This window comes from Spermophilus citellus (genome assembly GCF_964194105.1).
Source record: "Spermophilus citellus genome assembly, chromosome: 4".
Taxonomy (NCBI): Eukaryota; Metazoa; Chordata; class Mammalia; order Rodentia; family Sciuridae; genus Spermophilus; species Spermophilus citellus.
In genome coordinates this window covers 143,815,893-143,843,019 of record NC_138185.1, presented here as the reverse complement: position 1 = coordinate 143,843,019, position 27,127 = coordinate 143,815,893, and the positions used below count along the sequence as shown (strand labels likewise).

The 27,127-nt window shown below is 42.5% G+C and overlaps 1 protein-coding gene across 2 annotated transcripts in view; it reads right to left on the bottom strand.

Annotated features, from left to right (window-relative positions):
- SCG5 (secretogranin V) overlaps positions 1–26,681 on the bottom strand; it is a 63,776-nt gene extending 37,095 nt beyond the window's left edge. For both annotated transcript variants that reach the window (XM_081293299.1, XM_081293300.1), the window contains exons 1-2: positions 26,613–26,681; positions 24,957–25,189 (exon numbers count right to left, since the gene is read on the bottom strand). In XM_081293299.1, the coding sequence (XP_081149425.1) occupies positions 24,957–25,182 (226 nt within the window). In that variant the 5' untranslated portion in view covers positions 25,183–25,189; positions 26,613–26,681. The remainder of the gene's footprint in view (positions 1–24,956; positions 25,190–26,612) is intronic.
- Between the last annotated feature and the right edge of the window lie 446 nt (positions 26,682–27,127).

Sequence of the window (27,127 nt, the reverse complement as noted above, 5' to 3'; positions counted from 1 at the left end):
GAAAGCTTAAGCGATTCATACCATAGTGGATAGAAGAGGGACATCTTATCAGGTGAAGCATCCCATGCAGACATTGAAAAAAATATATATATATATATTATGAACCATAAAAGAGGCAATCTCCCTTGCCCACACATGATTGTAGGGTTAAAGAAAGCATAAGCAATTAAAATTTATAAACAACCCCAGCCTTACATTTAAGGTTGGCTTCAACCTCTCTATCCTCTGATGAGAAATGATGTTGGCCTAAGAAAAGTTCAGTCTCTATAAACTATTTTGGAATAGTATATAGAAGCACTATCTGAGAGAAATACAATGTGAACCTCATATATAATTTAAAATTGTCTACTCACCTCATTTCAAAAAATTAAAAATATGTGAAATTAAATTTAATAGTTTATTTTATTATTATCAAGTTATTGTCATTTCAACATGTAATTGATATGAAAAAATACCAATGAGACATTTTGCATGTTTTCATACTGTTTTTAAAATATGGTGCTTGGGTTTTGCTTGTAGCCCAATGCAATTTAAACCAGACATATTTTGAGTGCTCAGGAGCCACATGGGGCTGGTGACAAAATACTGGATGGACAGGAAGACAGGAGACTCAGTTTGGTGATCCAAAGTGCAGTCTTTGCAAACCAGCTGCCTCAGTTTGAATGTTGGCCCCATCATACTGGCTGCATGATCATGTCTGTAAAATGATGATACACATAATTTCAACCACAGGAGGTTGATATGAGGTTAAAATATAAAATAGTCCTTTTAAAGCTTTTTCATGAATTGTGGAAAAATATAAGGTGTTTAATGAAAGTTAGCTGTGGTCATCATTTTATATTTCATGAGCTCTATGAAACTGAAAAACATAGGTGATCCTGAACAACTTATCTTCTCTATGAAACAGGGGTGACAACAGTTCTTCATCGAGAAGACTGACTGGTACAAGCGTAGCACTTAATATTTTCTTCTTTTTCCTTGGATTGAGGGGTTCATGATCAGAAAAATAGCCAAAGTACCAACTGAGTGGGATGGAGGTAAACAGACCTTAATAACTAGCAATCTGGGTAGATTCAAGGTAACTGTGGAGAAAGTAAGCATCCAGGTGGCTCCAACCAGCTCCCTGTTTCTTTACCGGTCCCTTCACTAGAAGATATGTTCTGCACTGTTCTGCAGGCTGATAGTATGTGCCTGCGCATCTATAGGATACATTCCTATGTATGTCATGGTTAGCACTTTAAAGCTATAGCCATGACTCAATTCCCTTGTGTTATTAAGGAGTACAACTTGGGAAAGAGAAGAGCAATTTTTTTTTTATTAGAAGATTCAAAATCTCACCGTGGCATCCATCTGTAATTGCAGCAGCTAGGGAGGTTGAGACAAGAGGATCGAGAGTTCAAAGTCAGTCTCAGCAACTTAGCAAGGCACTAAGTAACTCAGCAAGACCCTAACTCTAAGTAAAATATTAAAAAGGGCTGGGGATGTGGCTCAGTGGTTAAATGCCCTGAGTTCAATCCCCTGTACAAAAAAAAAAAAAAAAAAAAAAAAAAAAATCAAAATCTTTAGTGGTAATAATGGCTTTTATTGCTTTTATACTCAGAGGTTTTTTTTCTTTTTTTCCCATTTTTAATGGTTCATACTCAATTTTGAGAAGGAAAACTCAAAATTTTTAATTAAAACCATATCCTAAATACACTTCTGTTCCTCTGGATATTTGTTCATTTTTTTTCCTTAGAATTGATGTGTTAAGAGTCTTGGAATTACCCGGGAAGAGTTTTTGAGGATGTTTGAATCCGTGATTCAGAAAGAACAGGGAGAGACACCCCAGTGATGGGATTGGTGTGACATCAGAATTGACCAGCCGCTCCTCAAACTGTGGGCTCTGGAACCCTCCGCCCTGCGCTTCAAGGGGCTGTTGTAAACCTGCTAGGGTTTTAATGCCCCCCTGTGCTTTAAGGTTTCAGGACGCTCATTTCCGAGTGACAGTAAAACTGCCATGAGAAGCAATGAGCCTGGGATGGCACCAGAGCGCGGCCATCCCTCCCAGCAGTCAAGGGAAATGCTCATCAGAGGACTGTGCGTGGTTTTACTTAAAGGGACTCTGAGTTCACAGCTCTAAGTCCCCTCTCCTCCACAGGAATTCAATAAAACTAAAGGTAACAATAAAAACATGAAATAAAGCAAACATAATAAAAACCCCTCAAGTAACCTAGCTCCCCTCTTGAGCCTCAATATCTCTAACTCCATGTTGTATCTTTCAGAAGGTGGCAGAAACAAGGTTTTAAAAGAAAAAAAAGATAATACTACTGCAATTATTTAAACAAACAGAATCAGATAAAGATGCTATTTTACCAAAAGGAATTAAAATACATTCTTTGAGAATAGGTATAGATTATCCAGGTTACTCTTGTTATTTTAATTATTTCAGTGGCATTAGACACAGTTTTGGGAAAAGTGGCCTTGATGTATAAAAGCACTTTAATGTGTCATTTTAAGTCAGTAATTTGAGATTTAAGAGAGTTTTTTGTTTTTGTTTTTGTTCTGGGGGGGTTAATCACAAAAATGTCATGTAAATCTTGAAAAGTTTTTACTCCAAAAAACCCCAAAGGGTTTTCCTCATGACAACAACCACCTCCCCTCTGATAGGCAGAGTAAGAATGATAACTATGTGAAGAAGACTCTCTGAGACCAAAACTGGAGACACAAATAGAGATGGGCCCCTGAGCCATCCCTGGCCTAGACCACAGTGGGGAAGGGAGTGTGGTGTCTATCTCTGCCTTCCTGCCTCATCTCCTGAGTTAGTCAGCAGCCTCCTGACCTCGAAGTTTCCTTACATGTAACAGGTGCACATCACTTTGTTGATGGAACAGCCTCTGCTCTGTGAGGTGGAGGTAATTAAATCGTATTTGGAAAGACAGGTATTATTTATACAAATTAAAATCTAGCAGAACTCACATGACTTGGGACTTCATTGTTGTTCCAAGAGGTGGATTTACAGTGAAGTGAATGAATCCCTCATTTTTACAGACCATTTCCAAGGTTCTAGACCTAATTTGGTATTTTTGGTTTTGCATTACTTTTTATATTTTTGGTACCAGGGAATAAACCCAGGGGCACTTGACTACTGAGCAACAGCCCCAGCACTGCTCCCTACCCCCACCACCTTTTTGAGACAGGGTCTCACTAAGTTGATTAGGGTTGCCGAGGCTGGTTTCAAACTTGGAATCCTCCTGCCTCAGCATCCCAAGTTGCTTGGATTACGGACATGTGCTACCACCCCTGGTCTTGTATTATTTTATTAAAGAGGGCTTTTCTAAATTGCATAAGCTTCAGGCCTCACCATATTTGAATCTTCTTTGGGATGTTCTAGAAATCATATGTGAGTACCGTCTTAGATTCTTCATCTGTCATTATTTTAACTCCTACCCAGCCAAAGGAAATATAAGTCAATTAGCTCTGTAACCATGGACAAATTAGGCCTGGGTCTCCTCATTTCTAAAAATGAAAGGTGATTGGATATGATTCCCCAGATCCCAAAAGGAAAGGATGTAGGGAAGTAAAACATGGGGAAAAAAGAGGAAGCAAAGGCTGTGACTCCCGGTCCTCATGCTGGCCACTACCAACAGCTGTTGTGTGACATTCAGTGAAGAGTTTTACCTCTGGGGCCTCTACTATTTTCTCTACTATGAAATAAGGCAGGCAAACAAGACACCTCTTTAAACACTCATCTTATCCCTTGATAATTTGTGCAGCACGTCACATCTCATATCCACTCTCTCTGGATGCTCACAGTGTCTCAGGAACTCGGTAGTGGAATAACCTGGCAAGCTTCAAACAAATTAAGTATTCTTTCTACTATACTGCATTGAGATATTTGCCAGCTGAATGGCAAATAACACTGATGTCATCGGTTTTGATGGACTTCAAATATGCACTGTTGTCATGCTCAGTCAAAGATGTTAATCTGACATGAACCAGCATTGAAGCCTGCACAAGAGGTGCTGGATTTGAAGCTGCTGCAGATACAACCAGTAGACAGAGAAAGGCCACTTTCTTCTTCTCATGCCTCCATTCAAACCAGGTTTCCTTTTCTTCACTATTTGATTCCTACTGCTGACAGCCAAGCAATCTCAAAATCACCAGAGGAGCACGGGCACACACACAGTCCTAAGCAAACCTCACTGCCCAGAATTACCAAATTTGAATTCTTGGAGAGATTTGGGCAAGGAAACTTTCATTTTAAAAGTTTCCCAGCTGATTCTGATGACCTGTTAGGTGGGAAAAATCATTATTGTAGGTAGATTTTTCTGTCCTAACAGTCTGGAAATGCTGTATCACTTGAAATAACCTGCTTAGCTACCCTCATGCCTCCTGCCACAAAATCAGGCTGGGGTAGTATGGGCTAAGGCAAGTAGTAACAGTCAGGCAACAGCCCTGTCATAAAAGACTACCTATTATATGATTCACTTTATATGAAATGTTAATTCACAGACACAGAAAGATTAGAGATTGAGGGGGAAGAGAAAAGAGGGTATAGAAGGGGGGATGCCTAAGGGGATGTAGTTTCTTTTTGAGGTGATAAAAATGTTCTAAAATTGGTTGTTGTTGTGTGAATATACTAAAATCCAGGAGATTGTATTCTTAAGAAGGGTGAATTGTATAATATGTAAATTATACCCATAAAGTTATCATTATAATTTCTTTTAAAAATAAAAAGCCCATGGGGCTGGGGTTGTGGCTCAGAGATAGAGCGCTTGCCTAGCATGCCTGAGGCACTGGGTTTGATCATCAGCACTATGTAAAAATAAAATAAAGGTACTGTGTCCATCCACAACTAAAAAATAAATGTTAAAAAAAAACACTTAATCTTCCTTTCCCTCTCCACACATACCCACAGGTGAACCATATCAACTCACGATCATTGCCAGGTTAATTACAAGTGCCCAACCAGTGAATGTCCTAGGTGTGTGAATGGCACTTACCACCTCTCTCATGACCACTCTCCAGTAACAACTTCTGGTCCTCCTGCGCGAGAAATCAAATCATCCCGGGTCGTTGGTGCCACCTGGTGGCCACCGCAGGAAATTCCAGGCAGATACCCCTGCACTACCTGCTCTGGGGCCATCTGTGGACCTCACACACAAGCCATTCCTCCCTTTCGATTTCAGACAGGTTATCTCTAGTTAGGTAGTCTCCAACTTATACAGAATTCCCTTGCATCTTGTCTCCTGTGTCTTGCCCCAAATCATCTACTGCTGCTAAAACACTTAAATAACTTCAGTTATAATTCTGCATGTGAAAATGTAAAAGTAGAAAGTCTTAAATGGGTTAGGTACAATCAAACCTAATAAAGAGTTGTGCTTCTTGTTCACAGTGGAATGTGATGGACATCATTATCCAAAGTACATGTGTGAAGACTCGAATTGGGTGTCAACATACTTTATATATAAACAGAGACATGGAAAAATTGTGGTATATATAAACAGAGATATGAAAAATTGTGTAATAAGAATTGTAATGCAAAAAACCCCACAAAGTACATGTATAAAGGCATGAATTGGCGTGAACATACTCTATATACAAAGATATGAAAAACTGTACTCTATATATGTAATAAGAGTTGTAATGCATTCTGCTGTCCTGTATTTTAAAAAATAAAATAAAATCAATAAAACTAAAAGAAAACCCAAATACTTGAGAATAAGTAAAGCAAATATCTATGTAATAGAAGGAAAAACGTTCTGTTTTGTTGGTAATCAAATAAAAACAAATTTAAACAATTTGCCTCTCAAACTAAATTTTTTTAACCATTAATACATAACAAATTAGACAAGCTGCTTGTGAACAGAGAGAGCAGCTACACTGGTTCAACATTTACAGATGGTAGGTAAGAAATGGAGGCTTTTCATGGAAATATATATCTTAGAGGATTTAGCAAGAGTCTACATAAAGGTTTATGAGCAGATATGGTCACTGAAGCAATGTTTATGATGGAGGTAAATTGGAAAATATCTAAATATCCAAATATTTGGGGAATACTGAAGTAAACCATGGTACACACCTGTAATAGGATATAATGCAGTTGACAAAAATAATGTCATTGATTTGTTATGATACATGAAAGGGTCTTGCTATAATATTAAGTATAAAAATGCAGAGAAAAGTATTTACAGAATAAATTTTAAAGTTACATATATACAAAGAGGAAAAAAAGAAAAACTGAATGTATGCATAGAAAAAGAGACTAGATGTTGGCGAGGATGTGGGAAAAAAGACACTCATTCACTGCTGGTGAAACTGCAAATTGGTACAACCAAAATGAAAAGAAGTATGGAGATTCCTTGGAAATGTAACTTGGAATGGAACCACCATTTGACCCAGCTATCCCACTCCTTGGTCTATACCCAAAGGACTTAAAAACAGCATACTACAGTGATGCAGCCACATCAATGTTTATAGCAGCACAATTCACAATAACTAAACTGTGGAACCAAACTAGATGCCCTTCAGTAGATAAATGGATAAAGAAACTATGGGATATATACACAATGGAATATTACTCAGCATTAAAAGAAAATAAAATCATGGCATTTGCAGGAAAATGGGTGGAGTTGGAGGACCTCATGCTAAGTGAAGTTAGCCAATCCCAAAAAACAAAATGCTGAATGTTTTCTCTGAAATGTGGATGCTGATCCGTAATGGGGGCTGGGGAGCATGGGAGGAATGGAGGAATTTTAGATAGGGCAAAGGGAAGGGAGGGGAAGGGCATGGGAATAGAAAAGATGGTGGAATGAGAAGGACATCATTACCCTAAGTACATGTGTGAAGACACAAATGGTGTGACTCTACTTAGTGTACAATCAGAGACAGGAAAAAAATGTGCTCTATATATGCACTATGAATTGAAATACATTATACTGTCATGTATAACAAATAAATAAATAAATAAATAAATAAAAAGAAAAAGAGACTAGAAGAAAACAAAACCAAATGTTGAAAGAAGGTAGGTAGTAAGATTATAAATGCTCTTTATTTTTTCCTAAATGGTTCATAATGGCTTTTATTACTTTCATAATTGGAAAAAAAATTAAACAACTAAACCATAGTGTCCTTAAAGTTACCCAAAATGTCCTTAGAAAGTACAATGGCAATACATAAATAAATAAATAAAGCCCTCAGATCCATGGTTTTTAACAGAAAGTGATTTGACCCACAGAGGATATTAGACAATATCTGGAGACATTTTTGGTATCCAAATTTGTAGGGAGGATAGAGGCCAGGAATTCAGCCCCATTCAGCAGAGAAGTTTCCAACCCAAATATCAAAAGTGCTGAGAGTGTAAACCTTACATGATTTGGAATCCAGATTCCAAGTCTGTTAGGTCTCCAATCTGGGCATGTTGCTCACCTACTCTAAACTTCAAATTTTCCTTGTAAAATTGAATCATCCACATAGTATTTCTGAGGATAAAATAATAACCTATTAGGTGTCTGGCACATCAGTTCCTTTCTCGTAGAACACCATTACTCAATTTTGTGTGCCCTTTTCTAGGTACTATAGTATTTGTATCCTTTTCATTATATCTCAATTATCCATTTCAAACATAATGTTGAACACTGGTGAGCTTTGAGGTGCTCCCCCCCAGATTCTATAGTTTCCATAGCAGGTTGATAGAATGAGGAAAGAAACTCTTGGTCCTACAATATTAATTACTAAAATGTCATGGAGGCATATTCTAAGTACTAGTGTGATATAAGTGAAAAGCTGATCTGCTTAATGAGGTCTGCCCTGTGGGTGACAGGCTGCATGGAAAGCTTCTGAGAGGGGTGCAAAGTACCAGGGTAGGTGTTACATGTACCTCTCTCATCATCCACCAAAGCTCCACACCAGTGATCTGGGCTTATCCATGCATCTGGATTACTAGCATTTTCCTTCCACTGAATGAGCTCTATTTATAGATCTGCTCCTAGACATAACAAATGGCCCAGAAAGAGCGGAACCTGAAACCCAAGAGACCCTCATTCTTACTGCTGCTTCTCCATCAGAGTGGGCATTTCCTGAAAGAGCAGCAGGACTTCCTGTCAGTTGCCTCTCAGCCCCTGGGGCTGCACAGGAGAGAGGCTGAGGGACATTCACACATGCCCCTGAGCCCTCACAAAGGGCCAGAGAGGTGATCTGCCCCTACCTGGAGCATGAACACACTGAGACAGGGTCAGGAGAAGGCCTGGTTGGGAAGGCAGGCTGCAGGAGGGGGCACAGGCATTGAGAACTCACTCCTCTGAGCTGGCGAGCTAGGAGTGAGCTGACCACTCCCTGACTGCAGGCACGTCTTGCCTGTCTGAGGTCCAGACCCCCAGGCACCAAAACTCTGCCTGTAAAAAAGGCCTGAGGCACTTAACAGACTCCAGTGTGCTGTATACAGACCTAGTTAAATGAGAGCCGGCTGCCAAAAACGATTGACTGACCACATATGAAAAAAAAATCCTAAAAATCCTTCCAAATTAGTATGATGGATCCTATACTGTCAGAATGACCACCCCTTTCCCCTTCCTTTGAAAGCATTTCCAGACAATAGCACCTGCATTGTTGCCATGTTTTTACACACTTCAGTGACCAAGGACTATTCAGAGTCTGGACAAACTCAGAAAATGGTCCCTCCCGTCATCTGTTGAAGGATAAAGAAAGTCAAGAAAGCTGCAGAGGGAGAAGAGAACCTCTGGTTCCATTCAGGAGATGACAGGCGAGGATGCTTGGAAGCTAACAGCAAAGGAGTCCCTCCCTGCAGGCCCACCCGTCCCCACTGTGTGGGTGGAAGGCGTTAGTCACTCACATTTTATCCAAACCATGCAGGGCTTGTTGACACAGGCCTGCTGTCCTGTGTACAGAAAAATGGCATCAGGAAGGTCCCCTGGGCCTGGGCCTCACTTTAGGTCAGCAGCCTGGACTGGCTGTTCCTGCAGCCACAATCTCTGCATCATGCAAAGAAAACTTGGAGAGGCTAAAGGGCGAAATGACAGGCAGTGCCACGAGCTCCCTACTGGAAGGCCCATTGCAACAGTCATTTCAGCCACTGGGTGTCACTCAGTCATGGCCAAGTCAAGGCCAGTGGGAAAATTCTCTTCCCTCTGCAAGACAAACCACCCAATTCTGGGAACTGAAGATACTCCAAAGTGCAGTGAGAGGTCTGTATCTGACCCTCTAGGAGCTTATGATCCAATGGGTCCAGGTGAAGCCATCTGGAAAAGGTGCAGCCCCTGGAGGAAAGATCCATCTTACAGATTATTTGGCATGTGCTGAGGAAGAGACAGAAATGCTGAGTGGTTGAGGAAATACCCACCTTCTCCATCCCCTGAAATCCCAGTGGTGTTGATGCTGTCCATGCACATACTCAACCAACACCAAAACAAAGAGCCAATCTCCCTCCTACCCAATGCCATTACCACACCATTGACAGTGTGCCCAGAATTGGGGCAGACCTTTTATCTGCAAGGAAAGGTGCTAAGGAGCAGATAGGCTACAGGAGGCAGGAGCTTCCCTGGGTGAGCTTGAGCCCTGCGTGATACCAAACATGTGACCCTGTCCCCACAGGTGCTTACATAGAGCAACTTGATGACAGCCTGGTATGTGTCCAGCCTTCCCAACTACCCCCAACCCAAATCACTCTGTATGCAACACATACTAATTTAAGAGTATGTTTCTATTTACTTCTTCCTGCCTAAACCCATGACCCAGTGCCCATGACCTGCATCCTGCCTGCCCCTCAAAGGAAGGCCAGCTCAAGTATGGCTGACAGGTGACATCTTCTCTGGGACATAACTCTTTCAGTGGTGATTGTGTGATCAACACAGCAGGCTCCCAGCTTTCATCCTAATATGTTGCAGATAAACATTCTAACTTTTGTGTCCCTTTTCCCTACTTAGTGTTCAAGTTCCTTAACCCAGGGCTGCAAGTCACAATAAGAGATGACGGTTGGCAATCTGGAAAACAGTATGGAGATTCCTTAGAAAACTTGGAATGGAACCACCATTTGACCCAGCTATCCCACTCCTCGGTGTATACCTAAAGAACTTAAAAACAGCACACTACAGGGACACAGCCACATCAATGTTTATAGCAGCTCAATTCACAAAAGCTGAACTGTAGAACCAACCTAGATGCCCTTCAACAGATGAAGGGATAAAGAAACTGTGATATACATACACAATAGAATATTACTCAGCATTAAAAGAGAATAAAGTCATGGCATTTGCAGGTAAATGGATGGAGTTGGAGAATATGATGATAAGTGAAGTAAGCCAATCCCAAAAAACCAAATGCCAAATGTTCTCTGTGGTTAGTGGATGCTGATCCATAATGGAAGGGGGGGTGGGCAGCATGGGAGAAATGGAGAAACTTTGGATGGGGTAAAAGGGAGGGAGGGGAAGGAAGGGGGCATGGGGGTAAGAAGGTTGATGGAATGAGATGGACATCATTAACCTAAGTACATGTATGAAGACACCAATGCTGTGACTACTTCGTGTACGACCAGAGAAATGAAAAATTGTGTTCTATATGTGTTCTATGAATCAAAATGCATTGTGCTGTTTTATATAACTAATTAGAACAAATAAATTAATTAATTTAAAAAAAGAGAGAGAGAGATGATGGTCGGGCCCACTACTCCCCTTTGCTGTCCACTGGATACCAGTTTGTGTTACACCCGCTCAGCCCCCCGGGGCCCACTAGAGCGAGGCGCATGTGAGAATGTATTTCATCATTACTGACCATCCTTGTGTGTTTCGTCATTCTTCTACTTCTGGCTGCCTCTGAACTGAAGTACCACGGAAAACATGGCCAGGGAATGGAAAGTAAAGACAAAACCAGTTTAATTCTGCTCCAGTCCTGATTTTCTATAAAAAGCTTGATTCTCTGGTCAGAGTAAAGCCTTCACTAAAAGGTTAAAAGAAGTTTGTTTCAGTCAACAACTAGAGGAAGACAAGTTTATTTCTCTGAGGGTTTCAGCATCTCAGTCCATGGCCAGCCAACTCCAGAGCTCTGGGCTTGAGTTGAGGCACAAGGTTGCGTGGTGAAGGAAAGCAGCTCAGGACAACGCAACAGGAAGCAGAAAAAGGCTCAATATATACCCCAAAGGCACAGCCCAAGTGACCCACCTCTTCCAGCCACACTCTCCTGCCTACAGTTACTACATAGTTAATCCTTATCAGTCGATTAAACCAACGGTGAGGTCACACCTCTCATAATCTAATCATTTCACCTCTGAACCTTCTAGCATTGTGTCACACGTGAGCTTTTGGGGGACGCTTTGTATCTAAACCTTAACAAAGACAATGCCTGATTCTTACTTACTTTACAAAAGTCCTATGTAACTAAATCGGATCTGCGTTTATTGGTTTTGAGCCACATGAAGGAGACAGTTTCTGGCACATAATAGACATCGGATAATTACTTGCCAAGTGCATAAAAGAGGAAATGTATTAGACTATATTTTGATAAGATGTTTGGTTAAGGGAAGTTTAAGCTGGCAGAGATGCCCACCCTTGGACGATCTGCTCTCACACCCAGGAGCAAGCGTGTAACACATCTGCTCCCCTTCGTTAACTGCCACTCTTATGTCCACAAGAATATGCTTCATTATTGGCTTCGTGTCTGGTTAAACTGTCTTCTTGACATTAAAGCAAGAAATGGAAGAGAGCAAGTGTAAGTAAGGAAAGGTTGCTGTTTCCACGAGTCCTGGGGAAGCTCCCACTTTCTCTCCAGTCCCACACCCCTAACTCCTAGGGTTAACCCCAAGAGGGAGCAAAGTGCTTCATAAGGCCAAGGGGATGCTGATTCCTCCAAAGTTTACTGTGCAGCTATTGGGGATGGTTTTCCCAGCCATGCTTAGAAGGACACGGAGAGCAGAAAACCTAAGATGGAAAGGCATGACTATCTTCCAACCCTGAAGCATTTACAAGTGGAAATAAACATGGTGGATGAGGGTGATGCTTTGTGTGTTTAACAGTTAATGTTTTCCAAAATGCCTTCATAATGTATGTTATTTAATTTGGCTGCTCTATCAGCCCTGTGCAACAACCTGAACAACTTGTCTCTATTATTGGATTGGGAAACTGAACATCGTAGGAGCGGAGGCTCTGTGCTGTACAGCTGGTCTGAGCCAGGACTAGAAGCCCTGTGCCTCCTGTTTCCAGGCTTCTCCTGCTGGCTCTGTGAAACAGCCTCCCCTCCTCTCCCACCCTCATGCCACATGCCCCTTCCTCTATGAAAATCACATGGCACACCATGGCCAAAAGTGCACACTCAGTTTTAACTGCTATGCCAAACTGTGGTCTGCTAAACCCTTCCAGACTGCTTCAATAAGGTTCTTTATGAACTGCGGTGCCCAAGGTATTTGCGCCAATTTGTTCCAAGAGGGTAGTTTGTCAGAACATTCGCTTCCTGAAGCTTCGTGTCCCTGAAATACCAATCACCCAAATTCACATGTGGTTTACCACGACTCCCAGCATCATTACAGCTTCTCAGCTAAATATCGAGGGTTACACCAGTCTGCGGGAATAGGAGACAGCTGGTTGGAGAGGTGCATTCCAACCCAACACAGCTGGCTTACCAACTAACTCATAAAGCTCAAGCAATTGTGGGCAACTTTAAATCTTTATAAGGGTTATATCCAATAAGGCTAAACACAGGAAAGTATTTTTGCAAACCATAGAATATTTTGTAAAATTGAGTTACCACTATCCCATTTCCTCCATGTGCATGATCTACTTTGTCAATTACCTGTGGAAAATCGTTCACTGCAGCTTGCCTGGTGACTCAGCATGCGTCTTGTTGGCTCACTCTTTTTGGAGATGCCATGTCTCAGGTGACGTGATGCAGGGTCTGAAGGTCTGGGCTTTGGACAGATATGCCTGGGAGGACAAGTGCCAGAAGCTAATTTGCCATGAGGAACTGAGAAACCTCCTGGGGATGGCTCATACCAAAGGAAAGAGGATCTCAGACCTGCCAACCCTGAAGGCATGGATACGCAATGCCTTAGCAGTCAACGGGAAGGAAGGGACTTTTAGTCCTAGGATGCCCAATGCTTAGATGTATCTCCATGTCCAACCTCCCATGTGAACCCTATGGAAAGTGGGAAGGGAAAGAGGGGTTAGGAAAAAGTAAAACCGTGTTTCTCCAAAACCTAACTAGGATTTAGGAACATGAGGTACACTGCCTTGGTTTACGAGGACTACTATAACAAAGTACCCTAAACTGGGCGATAAGTTTTGGATGTTGTTTGTGCTCTAAAGGTTGGTATATTGGGAGATTGGTCCTCAGAGTGACAGTTTTGGAAGGTGGGACCTTCAAGAGGTAGGGCCTAGTGGGAAGTCCTTAGGTCAACTGAGGTTGTATTCCTGGAAGGGGGATCCCAGTCTCTGATTTCCTGTCTGGTGATGTGATCTCCTCTTCAAACATGTGCTGCCCACACAAAGCTAAAAAGGTCTTTACCAGAGCAGAGCCAATGCCAGCATAAATCACGAAAACTGTGAGCTAACTAAACCTCTTTTCCTTATAAAGTTATCCTGCCTCAGATATTCTGTTATAGTAATACAGAATGGACAAATACACTCAGTGATTTATAAACAACAGAAAATTATCACTCATAATTCTAGAGGATCTGGAAAGTCCAAGATCAAGTGCCAGCAGATTGTATGGAGAGGGCTTATTCCTCATAGATAACACTCTCTATGTGTTTTCACATGATGGAAAGGGGTAAACAAGTCCCCTCAGACCTCTTTAATAAGAGTTCTAATCCACTCATGAGGGTGGAGCCCTCATGACTTAATCATGTCCCAAAGTCCCCATCCCTTAATATTACTGTAGTGGGGAATGGCATCAACATATGGATTTAAGGAAACACAGCATTTAGACCACAGGACACACAGAAGAAATTTCCTTCTGTTCTCCCAGTGCCACCACACTAAAGACCCTGAGGCTACAACAGCTCAGTGGCATCCACCAGCTGTCCTGGGAGACGGTGACAGCTAGAGAACATGGTGGTAGCCAAGATGAAGGGGAAAGGGGGAAGAAATGGGGAAATGGATTGGCCCCTTTCTAATCCATTTCATTATACTTGAATGGGTGGCAATGAAGCACGACCAATCCACTACCCCCAGGATCCAGCATGAGGGATCTTCTACACTCACCAGATACTTACGGTATTTTGCAAGGATCGAGGTCCTAAGTGAATGAGTGTGAGAAAAGCCATTGAATGTGGGTTTATTGCTGTTAAAATGTCCCACATGTACTTACAGCTTGTGAGGACTGGATCACCTTGACAGGAAGAGTACTAGTCTTATTTGCTGACATCTCAGAGGTCAACATTGTTTCAAAGGAGCAGACATAACAAGGTTATTTCAAAATATACTCAGTGAGCATCTATTTTCTGCTTGGCCCTGTGTAGGCCCTGCAGATACAAGCAGGTGTGTCTCCATGGTGTCTGTTCTTACAGATCTTACCATCTAGGGAGGAAGGCAAGCAATTCCTCACAGACGCTGATTCACAGTCTCTAGTCAACAAACACAAAGAACTGTGCATAATGAGCTCAGGAGTGAAGAACATCCTTAAAAATAAACCCACTTCACAGTTTGGTCTAAATTCAGCCCTGTCTGCCTCTGTATCTATGCTCTAGTAGGCAATGAAGCAGCATGGCCTTCTGGACAGAGGACAAGAATGCCCGGGTGTGGCTGAGACTCTGGACCCAAAGACAAATAGGAGCTGTGCTCTGCACTGAAGGCTCATGTCTTCTCCATTTATATGTCAAAGCCTAATTCCCAATGTGATGGTAATGACAAAGGCCCATAGAGCTCTCTGCCACATTTGCTGTGTGAGGACATGGCGAGAAGACTGTCATCTACAAACCAGGAAGCAGGCCTTGCCAGACACCAAATCTACTAGCACCTTGATCTTAGACTCTCCAGCCTCCAGCAATAAATCTTTGCTGTTTAAGCCACCCAGGCTATGGCATTTTTGTTATGATACCCCAAAAGACCAAGACAAGCAGTGTCCAAGGTAAGTCACTTCTCTGAGCATCTTTGTCCACATTGGTTACCTAGGGCAAGAAATATTTACTTGCCTTTCTTGCATGTCTCAAGGAAGTGACCGGGGAAGAGAAGAGCAAGTATGACACTCTGCACAAAGACAACTGGAGATCCAAAATCTCTGAGGGGTCACCAAAAGGATAGCTCTGTCTCTGGGTGGATTATAATATTTTTTTTCAAAAATAGCAGCTTGATGGCAACTGCATTACTTGATGTTATGTCTTCCTGTCCAAGTTCTAGTGCCCAGTTCTCAGCCAAGCTGAAATGTTTGGGGTTGTGCTCCTGGAAGAGATTGTGGGATCCCAGTTTCTGAGATGTTTCAATGAAGCTAATTTCATAGATGATTAATTTAATATCAAGATTTTGAGAAAAGCAGATTATCCACGATCATGCCAATGGCCTCAACCAATCAGTTAGAGGTCTTAAGAGAAGACTGAGGTTTACTGAAGTGCAAGGAATTCTACCTCCAGACTCTTTGGACTCAAGATGATCAGCTCTTCCTGGGGTCTTCAGCCAGCCTACCCTGAAAACTTTCAGTTTGCAAGGAAAAGCGATTTAGGAGACTTATCATATTTCGTTTTTGTACTCTTATTTTAACTGAGCAGGTAGCTGGAGATAGTATGGAGTATCTGCAAACTCCTGAGGCCAGTACCTCCAAATTCCTCTAGGTTCCACCGTACTCTGCCTCTTCCCTTTTTTCCTCCCTGGATGAAAAACCTGAGATCCAGGATGCCCCTTTGCTCCAGTCTCGTCCCCTCCCACCTCCTCAGAGGCCTGCTCTTCATCCCACATCTTCAACTCTTCCTGTCCACTGGGTCTTGGCAATTAGCACTCAAACAAGTTCGAATCTCTCATATCCTCAAACAATGACCTTAATAAAGACCTTCTTCAGCTCTACATCACCTGTCCCCCAATCCTTCCACCATGACCTGACATTCTGGAAACACATCTTTACATTGTATCACCTTCCATTTTTCCCATCATCACTTCAACCCACTGCACTGGGATTTCGGCCCATGAGTCCACATAACTAGTTCTGTCCAAAGCCCCCAGCAGTTTCTGTGTTGCCACACGTGAAGAATACTTCACACCCAGTGGTCTTGTTGCACATGACCTTGCTGCTGATTTTGACAACGGTGACCACTGCCCCTTCTTGGGACACTCTTTCCAGGTATTCTGTAAATTTCATCTTTCTAGTTGTTTTTCTTCTTGGCCCATCTCCTTCAGCTTCCTTTGTTATTCCTCTTTGCTCACTTGGCTATTAGGTTTTGAGTTCTCTGTGCCTTCTTCTTAGGTTCTCTGTTCTTCTTGACACTAACCTAGGGCAACCTACAGCATCAGCCACCAACATGGGATGACTCTAAACATCTCTCCCTTCACTCCTGTGGTATACACATCTAAGTACCTGGATACCTTGAAGCACTTTAAACACACATAAAAATAACTCATCATTTTCATCTCCCCTATTCAGCTCCCACCATTTAACAACAACAACTTTGGAATTTCTTATTTTTAGCCATGTAATTGCTCAACACAAAGAATGAAAATCACCTAGGATTTAAGTTCAGCATGGGCTCCAGGTAACCCCAAAGGACATGGGTCAAACTGGAGGTTCCTGACTACCCAAAGACATCCTGCAAACCTGATGTTCTCATTGGTTCCCTAGGATGGGGATAACCTAGGAACAGATTTTAGTCAAGATATCTGGGTCTATAGTCAGCCCCAGTCCTTCCTCCAACTGCAGAGACAGACACACTAGGCAGAAAGGAAGTGAGGCTCCTGTGAATTTTTAAAAAATCATGGATAATACATATAATATTTTATATATACATTAGTTGTACATGGACACAATACCTTTTTTGGTTTACTTATTTTTATGTGGTGCTGAGGCTCAAACTCAGTGCCTCACAAGTTCAAGGCAAGCGCTCTGCCACTGAGCCACAACCCCAGCCCTCTGCAGTTTTGTTCACTTCTCCCTGCCCACCAACCTTTGAATAGGAAGCAACTGTTGCCACCCTGTGATAGAGTATAGGTACTGCAGCTCCTTTACCAAGGACAAAGTATGCCTCAGTACTTATCCACCTCTTCAAATAGACTCTCTCCACCTGATACTTATTAAGAAAATAATCTCAGTTCTCCTTATTTAGAAATATTAAATAATTAAGGGTCCCCAAGTTAGTGTTATAAGAAAAGAATTTGGGTATCTTTATGTTTGGTAATAGAGGTTTAACATTATTTGAAACCATCAGATGCTAATATTCATGAATTTGTATCTTAGTGGTTCAATATCTGATGTTATCAAAACGCTAGTTATCTGCCAGGCACGGTGGTGCACACCTATAATTCCAGCTGCTTGGGAGACTGAGGCAAGTTTAAAGCGAGCTTCAACAACTTAGTGAGGCACTAAGCAAATCAGTGAGACCCTGATTTCAAACAAAATACTTACAAAGGGCTGGGGATGTGGCTCACTGGTTAAGCAGCTGTAGGTTCAATCCCCAGTACCAAAATAAACAAACAAAAAACTAGATATCTGGTATCCTAGAATATAGAGAAAATGAAGATCATTTTTTTTTTTATCTGAGACTGTTGATATTTTGAAAACTAAAGAACCTTTTCCTGATTTGATTCATCCAAGTCTAATATCAGTGTCAGCTGTCAAAGTCAGTTTGGACTCCCAAGAGCCCCTACCTCTAGAAAACAACTCTCTGATCAGTCACTTGGAGAGTTGATAGCTTTACCTGTTTCTTGGGATAGAACTGTAGCTATTTACTATGTTGTGGGGACCATGGAGCAACCTTGAGCTTAGGGAAGATGGGCACTGCTGAAGTACCAGGTGCACTGGAGCACATCTAAACAGTACTGCTAACGGATGAGCCATCAAAAATAAGATTGGGGTACTGGGGTTGTGGCTCAGTGGTGGAGCACTTGCCTCGCACATGTGAGGCCCTGGGTTCAATCCTCGGCACCACATATAAATAAACAAATGGAGTAGAGGTGTTATGTCTATCTACAACTAAAAATATTTTGAGAAAAAAAATAAGATTGGAGCAGGCCATTAAAGATTTAAAACATGCTGTTGCTAATCCACAGAGAGGAGGCAAGCCTGTAACTAGTTACTATCAGCTCCCACTGCCTGCTTGTGAGAGAGAGGTCTGGAAGCCTCATTTTATACATGGGAAAACATAAGTCTCAGAGAAGCCGCAAGACCACACTCAGCTAGTAAACAGTAGGGCCACAACTCAAACTCACTTGTCCTTGCCATCAGAGAGCATGCCCTTTTCTTTATATAACATCAAGTGGGTCACTGTTCAATGGTCTTAGTTTTGTGCTTTTGTCTTGGGACAAGAATTTATACATTTAAACGATGTTCCTTACCCAGCTGTTGCTAAAGGTCCATGAAGAAATAAAAAATAGCTCCAATCCTCTCTGCCTACTTTTGGCTGATGTTTCTGCCGCACTGAACACTGAGCCCCATTAACTACCTGCAGGCTAACAACCAGGTTTCAGGATTCCCCCGACAATATACTTCTGGCCTAGTAGGCCCTCTGCTGGTTTAGTTCCAGAACTGCAAAAAATCCTGTTTCTCCACAGGTGCCTGTACAAAGGGTATTGCGGTGGCCAAAGTCCACAGTCACAGTCAATTCCAGGCAGACACACACTGTTGCTGAGCTCCTGACAAGAATTTCTATTAGATTTTTAAAAAACAGAATAGACTTGAGAAAATGTCTTGACAGATCTAGGTATCAAATAGAAGTTACATATGTACTATAGCCAGATCAACTTCTTTTTCTTTACTATCATCTACTCATTCCTCCATAGTTACAAAGTGCCTAATCCGTGCCTGAGCATAAAACAGTGAATAAAAGAGTCACAGCCTGGTGGAACTTACAAATTCAGTGGGAAAAGAGACAATAAGCAAGAAAACAAACATTAATTATAAATGATTTTTTTCAAAAGGCTATAGAGCTTTAAAAAACAAAAGGCCACCGTGGTAGAGTGGAGGCCTATGCAGATTCAGCAGTCAGGCAGACCTCTCTTAGGAGGTGACACAGAGACACAGGAGGACACAACATACAGAGTGGGAAGAACAACTTGTGCCATGGGCAGACTGAGCCAGGCCAGGGTGAGAGGAGCAGAGTACAGGTAAGGGTATGCGGGAGATGCAGACACTTGCAATTCATGGCATGAAAGGTTATTGGGGCACAGTGGGAATCCACTGACAGAACTGTAATCATGGGGTTGACATGGATCTCATTTAAATTCTTCATTTCCTTGGAGAACCAGAGGAGAGAAATCAAGAGTAGAAGGAGGAAGACCAGTTAGAAGGCAATTTCTGAAATCCATGCCAGGCATAATGGTATCTTGGGACAAGGTGTCCAGAGTAGAGTTAGAGAGAAGAGCACAGGCATATTACAGATGTATCTTATAAGCAAAATGAAGTAAATTGCTTATAATTTGGGTGTGACATGTGAAGGAGAACATCAAGGATTACTCTAGGTTTTTAGCTTACATATCTGGCTATATAGTGGCACCATTTGTTAAAAAAATATTGATATAAACAATTTGGGGAAAGTGATGGATAGAGAAATTAAGATCAAGACACAGAAATTTAGCATTTCATCTAATCCTGTAAGAAAGAAGCTTGGGCTAAAAATACAAAGGTTGGCTCATCAGAAAAGAAACAGATTTATAGTCAAGAGAATGAATGAGATCTAGAGAACTGAGAGTAAGCCAGTGGGCCCAGCCCTGAGCCCTGGAGGGCTGAACATTTAAAGACTGAATTAGAAAAGTGGGAGAAACCTGCAAATGAAATAAAGACATGACTACTGTGGTCCCCTGGTATGAGTGGAGGATTGGTTCTAGGACCCCCCACCCCACAACATGATAATAAAATCTGCAGATGTCAAGTGCCTTATATACAATGGCATATAACCTACACACATCCTTTGCAGACTTCAAATCACCTCTTGATTACTTACAAAATCTAACACATTGTAAATTACACATAAATAGTTGTTATATTGCACTGCTTATGGAATAATGACAAGGAAAAGGTTATATATAGTTAGTACAGGCACAATTTCTTTTCTGAATACTTCCAATCTGTGTTTTAATCCACAGGTGCAGAACCCACAGGTAAAGAGGGCTGACTGTAAGGGGAAAGGGGAAAGCTCAAAGCCAAAGTGTGCCATCTGGGCATACGTCGACATCTTGGCACCAAAACTAAGAAGGAAAATTTTAAGAAGATTTTAAAGAAGGTGTGCTGAATACTTCTAGGAGGTTGAGGAGGATAGAGACAGAGTGTGGGTGAATTTAGGATGAAGGTTGCTGACCTTGACATAAATAGTCTAAAGTTATCTTAAAATTAATATGGGCAAAAATGATCTTCCCTTGAAAACTTATTCCTCTTTTAGATCCTCAGGTCCTCAGGTGGTGTCATCCTTGACTCTTCTTTTTCTTTTAGCCTCTACCTCCAACTCACCAGCAAATCCTCTTGGCACTAACTTTAAAATATATTCATAATCTGACCATATATCGGCATGTCTATAGCTATTATGTTAGTCAGCTTTCAGCTGCTGTAACAAAATACCTGAGAAAAAGGAGTAAAAATTTATTTTGGCTCATGATTTCAGAGGTCTTAGTCCATGGGCAGCTGGCTCCATGGTTTCTGGACCTGTGGTGAAGCAAAACTTTATGGCAGAAAGATATGACAGAGCAAAGATGCTTACCTCATGACAGCCAGAAACAGAAAGAGCACACACCTGAGGCTGGGAACAAAATATCCCCTTCAGAGACATCCCCCCATTGACCTATTTCCTGTAACTAGTCCACATGTCCTAAAGGTACAGGCACAAGGTTCCACCACCTCCCAATAGCACTACCAGCCAGGGACCAAGCCTTCAACACAGGATCCTTTGGGGGACAATCCAGATGCAAACTATCACAGCTATCATGCTAGTGTGTCTCTCCGCATCACTACAATAGCCTCTTAACTAATCTCCCCAATTCTATTCATCACTCCTTACCAGCATATCTTCAACAGGGTGATCCTTTTAAAAGATAGGCAGGCCACAGTGCTCTGGCCAAAGCAGGCAATGGCTTCTGATATATACTCAAAGGAAAAGCCAAAGTCTTCACAGGACTATAAGGCCTTATGCACTCTGTCTCCACACTTCCAACCTCCCTGCTCCCCTTCCTGCCATCACCCCAATATCCTCTCTTTCTCCTCTCCTTGAGTCTTTGGGGTTTTGCTACACCAGCCTCCTTGTTCCCAACTTGGGGCTTCTGCTCTGGCTGTTCTCTGTACCTGAGATGCCATCCTCCCTCCGCATAGCACACAACCCACTCACAACTCTGTCAGGTTTCTGCTAACTTACTCAGCGAGGAGTCCCCAACCCCTATTCTGTTCCTGCCATCTCCTTCCTCTGCCTTATATTTTACAATACTTAAAGCCACTCCCCATATTCTACACCGTATTTGGATATTTAAATGCTAGGAGCCACAACCAAATAATATGATGCATGGCACTTTTGGTTGTAAGGTGACGCCAGCTAGCCATTGAAGGATATGATTATGTTAAGATTTACATTCATATGGAAATTGGACTCCTGCTGTTCACCTTGGCCTGCTACGGGACTCCTGGAGAGTTCCCATTGGTTGGGGAAGGATAGTAGGAGGGAATTCCGGGGGAGGTCCTGGGCCTCGGTTCTGGTAGACAGGACCGCGTGGGTGGACCGGCTTGCTTGCGGGACGTGTACGTGGTATTGGCGGCATTTTCAAAAATAAAGTTTTGTTCCTGCTTGAGTGGCTCGTGATTCTGTGCCCAGCCAGACTGCGGCATTTAAAGACCAAGGTTATTTCCCTGTCCTGCTGCTTTGAGATTCATATTTATTTCCTTAATATCTCAAATAGTGCCTGGCACTCAATTATTTGTCGATTGGGTGAATGAGTGGTGAACTACAATGGACCAGGAGAGACAGATGAAAGGGTGTGGAAGACAGTCCACATTGCTATTAGAAGGAATTAGCATAAGTGAGTCTCTGGGCAGAGGCAGTGCACATCAACAGATGAGTGGAAGCACAGCACGGCTACACTCGCATGGATTAGACGATCAAACCAACAGATTAAACCACCCAACAAATGAAATGCCATGGTCCAGGACTGGGAAAAACTCAGGCTTCCTATTTTATTTCTTTTCTCCTCATTGTCTCTGGACTATTTTCTTTCTGCTACTTTTCATCCAAGATGTAATGGACAGAATTCTAAGATGACCCTCAAGATTCCTACCCACTGATTCCTGCATAATTCTCTGCCTTTGAGTATGGAGGAAACTCTAGATATAATAGAACAGTACTCCCTTGTATTATGTCCAAAATGATAAGCCAGAGGCTATGGCACACGTCTGTAATCCTAGTGACTCAGGAGGCTGAGGCAGGAAGATCACAAGTTCAAGGCCAGCCTCAACAACTTGATGAGACTCTGTCCCAAAATTAAAAATAAAATGGGGCTGCAGATGTGACTCAGTGGTTAAGGGCACCTGGTTCAATCCCCAGTACAAAAAAAAAAAAAAAAGATAGGATGGACACCCCCATGATTATATTACATTGCCATTATCAGATTGGAAGGATGTGCTGGCTTTGAAGAGGTAGCCACCATATTGTGAGAGGGAGTGTAGCTTATGGCCTGAGAGGGACTTCTAAGATCTGGAAGGGGTCATCACCTAGAGCTGGCAAGGAAAAGGGAACCTCAGTCCTATAATAAAAGGAAGTGAATTCTGCCAATACCTTAATGAGCTTAGAGAAGGAAGATCAGCTCCAGCCGAGATTGTGTCTCTGGTCAACACCTAATTTAAACCTGGTGAGAGTCTGAGCAGAGGGTGACACTGACCTATGCTGACTCCTGACCAGTGGGAACAGTGAGATAACAAGGGTATAGTGTTAAGCTGCCAACCTTGTGGGAACGTGTTACACAGCAATAGAGAACTGAAACGCAGGTCCATGTTCGCCCCTTAGACAGGCACCAGCCGGGAGACCTGAGATTGCTGTGATAGCACATTACCCAAAGGGAATAAGAGTTATAATGGAAACAGTCTTAATTATGAATTGTCCCAAACACACATTTATATCTCCATTCCCTCTTGATGCAGTTTCCTAAGAAGTTCAAACCCCAGGACAAATATTGTTTCTTCAAAGAAACGTCCCCTTGTGACTACCTCCACCCTCCCCTGAGCAGTACTCCTACTCTTTGCTTGCACAACAGTGGGTTTGCACATCTGCTAAAACTTTTTGCGAAGATACATCATAGTAACATTTTCTATGTCCTCCCCCTGCCTCATCCAAACTCTTCTCTGGGCAGAGCTGCTCCAGGCTCCCACATAGTGCCTGGCAGAGAGTGGGTGCTAAACAGGTGGATAAAAGGAGGCTCTGGATGAACACAGGCTCTGTGCCCAGGGTGGGTGGCTGTTTCTTCTCCAGCACAGCTGATCAGGCCTCGGGTGTTAATGGAAACTTGGAGGGCCTTCTCCATGACAACAGCTGGGTGACTAACCAGGTGCTTCCTGTGCTAGAGGGGCAGATATTTACTCTCAGAGGGCTGGTCTGAAATGAAAGGTGTGTTGGAAGCAACAGGTGACTGGTGCTGACAAAGATTCAGATTTTCCCCAAAGGGGAGGGTCGGCAGCCCTGTCCTGATTCAAGACCCATGCTAGGTTTTCGAGCATACGGTTTCAAATTATTTGTGTTAATGCACTTCTGAAACCAAATGTCAATCTAAATGCACAACAATCTCACAGAGTTCCATTCACAGTATTGACAGAACCCTGGGGCAGACAGCATTGTTTGGACATCACAGACTCAGGAAAGATTAAGTATATTCAATTCATTGGGTATAATGTTTGCTGGGTATGTGTTTTAAGAAAACTCAAAGAGACTTTTTCTTTAGGATCCACTCCTATGGGTAAGAATCTTTTTATAAATAAATCATTAAACCACACACAAATGAAACACAAACCTTTCTAGTAAGTTTTACAACCACATTGCCAGAAACTTACAAATATTTAGGAGGTAAATGGTCTTGCTACTCTGAAACAATTTAATTATTCTTAATTTATTATTCAATAAAATTGTTATACTTTTAATTTTTGTTTTGGTAGCAGGGGTTGAACCCAAGGGCACTGAGCTACACCCCCCAGTCCTTTTTTATATTTTTATTTAGAGATAAGGTCTCACTGAGTTGCTTAGGGACTCAGTAAGTTGCTGAGGCTAATCTTGAACTCAAAATCTTCCAGCCTTGGCCTCCGGAGCTGCTGGGATTACTGGCAAGGTGCCACTGTGCCCGGCTAAAAAACTTTTGACATAGTTAAATTCTTAATGTGAGTACTTCTTGGCTCCTCTTGTGTATACTGGAGTCATCTTAAGAACCAAATCAGATCATATAGGTGCTGTTTGAGAACCTTTTACAAATACTGTCTGGCATTGACTCAAAGAGGAAGGTTTCTGGGGACACAATTTTTCTAAGTTCATCAGGAAGGTAAAACATGAAGTCTGGAACCTCAGCTTTCTTTAGGGATGCCACTGAAGTGCACCCCTTTATTCATCCATTAAATATTAACTGAACAACTACTATGTAGCAGACTTGGTGCTAGGAGCTAGAGCTACAGCTGTGAATTAGATATAAAAGGTCCCTACTGGCATAGGGTTTATATTCTCACATGGATATATATATATATATATATATATATATATATATATATATATATATATGCATGAATGTGTAAAATGTGCAGAATAGGAAGAAAAGGAAAACAGAAAGGAAAGTCCCAAAACGATGCTACTTATTTAAATTGCAAACAGTCATATACCGTCAGAAAATAGTAAATACCTTCAATGCTCTGTGGGCCCACAAGGTTCATGGCCTGATGAGCTGGGTACTCCACCCGTGGTCGGGCAATGCCCAATTGCTCCATCACACCATGGAGCAGCCTCTGGATATCTGTTTCTGAGACCCTGTCAGGGGTCCGTGGGCTATAAGCAAATGCTGGAGTCCAATCGAACGCCAACCAAAACAGCAGGCCAGATAGAATGGTAGACACCATCCTGGAGACCATTTTTAACCTGCAGAAAGAACAAATTTACATCTGTTGCCTTGTCTGTCAATTGTTATAACACAGCTGTGGCAAGGACCACACAGAACCAGACTACAGTGAGAAATCCCCAGAGCTTTGCTTTTGTCTTAAGTGTCCATGCAAGGCAAGACATCACTATGGGGAGGAAATAAAGAAAGAAAACCGTCTAAAGTATGCAATTCCCTCTGATCTTGCATCTTGAGAAAGCTAGACTGGGATGACAGTTCTCACCCATATCATTATGCTCCTTGCAACTCCTTAAAAGTCTTACTTTACCTCTAACTCCACTACTCTTTCCCTAACTTACTAAAACAAACAAAAACTTCCTTCAATTTTGAGAGAGGGTAACATCTTGAATTTTTTCAATCTCAAGAAAGAAAAGTCTAACGACAAGGAGTTAGGAAGATACAAACAACAAAGGAGCACAGAAAGTTTACAAGTGGTGGCAGCATATTTTAACTTTGCAAATGATCAATACATTTGAGATTGTGAGGGGGATGAAAGTACACACAGTTCAGGCCCTATCTTGCTGTCTGATGCGGAACATGAAGCATGCTGGGTGACCTTGGAAAGTACCTCAGCTTTCTCTTCTGCAGAAGGGTGATAATAATGATGTTCCTTATGAGACTGTTGTGAAGATAATCACGTAAAAACATGTCAAAGGGTTTGAAATACTGCCAGGCACAGAGTGCACCCTATTGCTATTATGATGTTGGTAACGTTGGCGTATAACTGTGCAGGTGATGACTTGGGGAGGCCGTAGTGAGGAGAAAAGACCAAGGAGAGAGTCAACCTGCCTACATGTTGGTGTCTATGGATATGCCTGCAAAACAACAGCATAATATTCATACAGCTTCCCCTGGAGCTACTTAACCTGTTTAAGATGCAGGCGTCGGGCAGCGGTCAAACACACCTCCTTTTGAACATTCTACTGGGGGTCGGGGGATCAGAACCTACAAGGAGGCAAAGCCACGTATTTTCTTTCCTGAAACTGAAGCGTTCATTCCGTCCTTTTTTTTTTTTTTTTTTCTTTTCTGTAAAGAAAAGGCTTTTTCTAGTCATCGCTAGATATGAAACCTTGCTCTTCAAAGAGCTGAGAACAGTTTTTCGTTGCAACAGTATACTGTGCAATTATGATGAAAAGGCCGGAGGCCTCTCCATCCTTCTCCATCTTTCCCTTATTGGCTCCGAATGCAGCGTATTTGTTTCCTTCCCACCCCAACGCGGTTCTGGTTTGATGGACAATCTCCTTCCTCGCGGACCTCCTTTACCCCTTATTCATAGCCAACCCCCATCCCCACCACCACCCCGCATCCTTTGTCTGACCCCAACCCTCCCCACTCCCAGCCCCGAGGGAATTGCATATTTCAGTGGGCGTCAGGGGACCCCCGCCGGGTCAGTGTGGAACTCACCGAGGGCAGCTGGGGAACCTAGCGCGGCCTGGGCCTTGGTCCGGGTCTGGCCTGAGCAAGCGAGCTGGATAGCTCCTGCGTCACGCCCTCCGCATCTTAGCTCCGCCCCGGCCCCTCCTCCAGCAGGTGGCAGTGGCCTCCCGGTAGCTCCCGAAACGCATCCCAGGGGCTGGCGCCTCTCTGGCCTGGAGCCGCAGCAAGGCCACGGGTTCTGCCTACTCTGAAAGCGCCTGCAGACCCTCTTCCTCCCTCGACCCTGGCGGAGGTCTTTCACCTCCTTTCTCTTCTCAAGCAGTTATCTAAACAACGTGCCTGACGGCCACTGTTCAGCATATCTTTAATTTTGTCCCGCAAACAGAACAGCTTTTTTAGTTTTTGTTTTTAATTAAGTCCTAGCTTAAAGAGGGAAGAGGCAATGACAAAAGACGATCCTAAGGATTTTTTAGACTGGCAACGATAAGATATATACTGCTTTCAGAAGTCCTTTTACTTGAGCAGTAAAACCGTGAAGATAT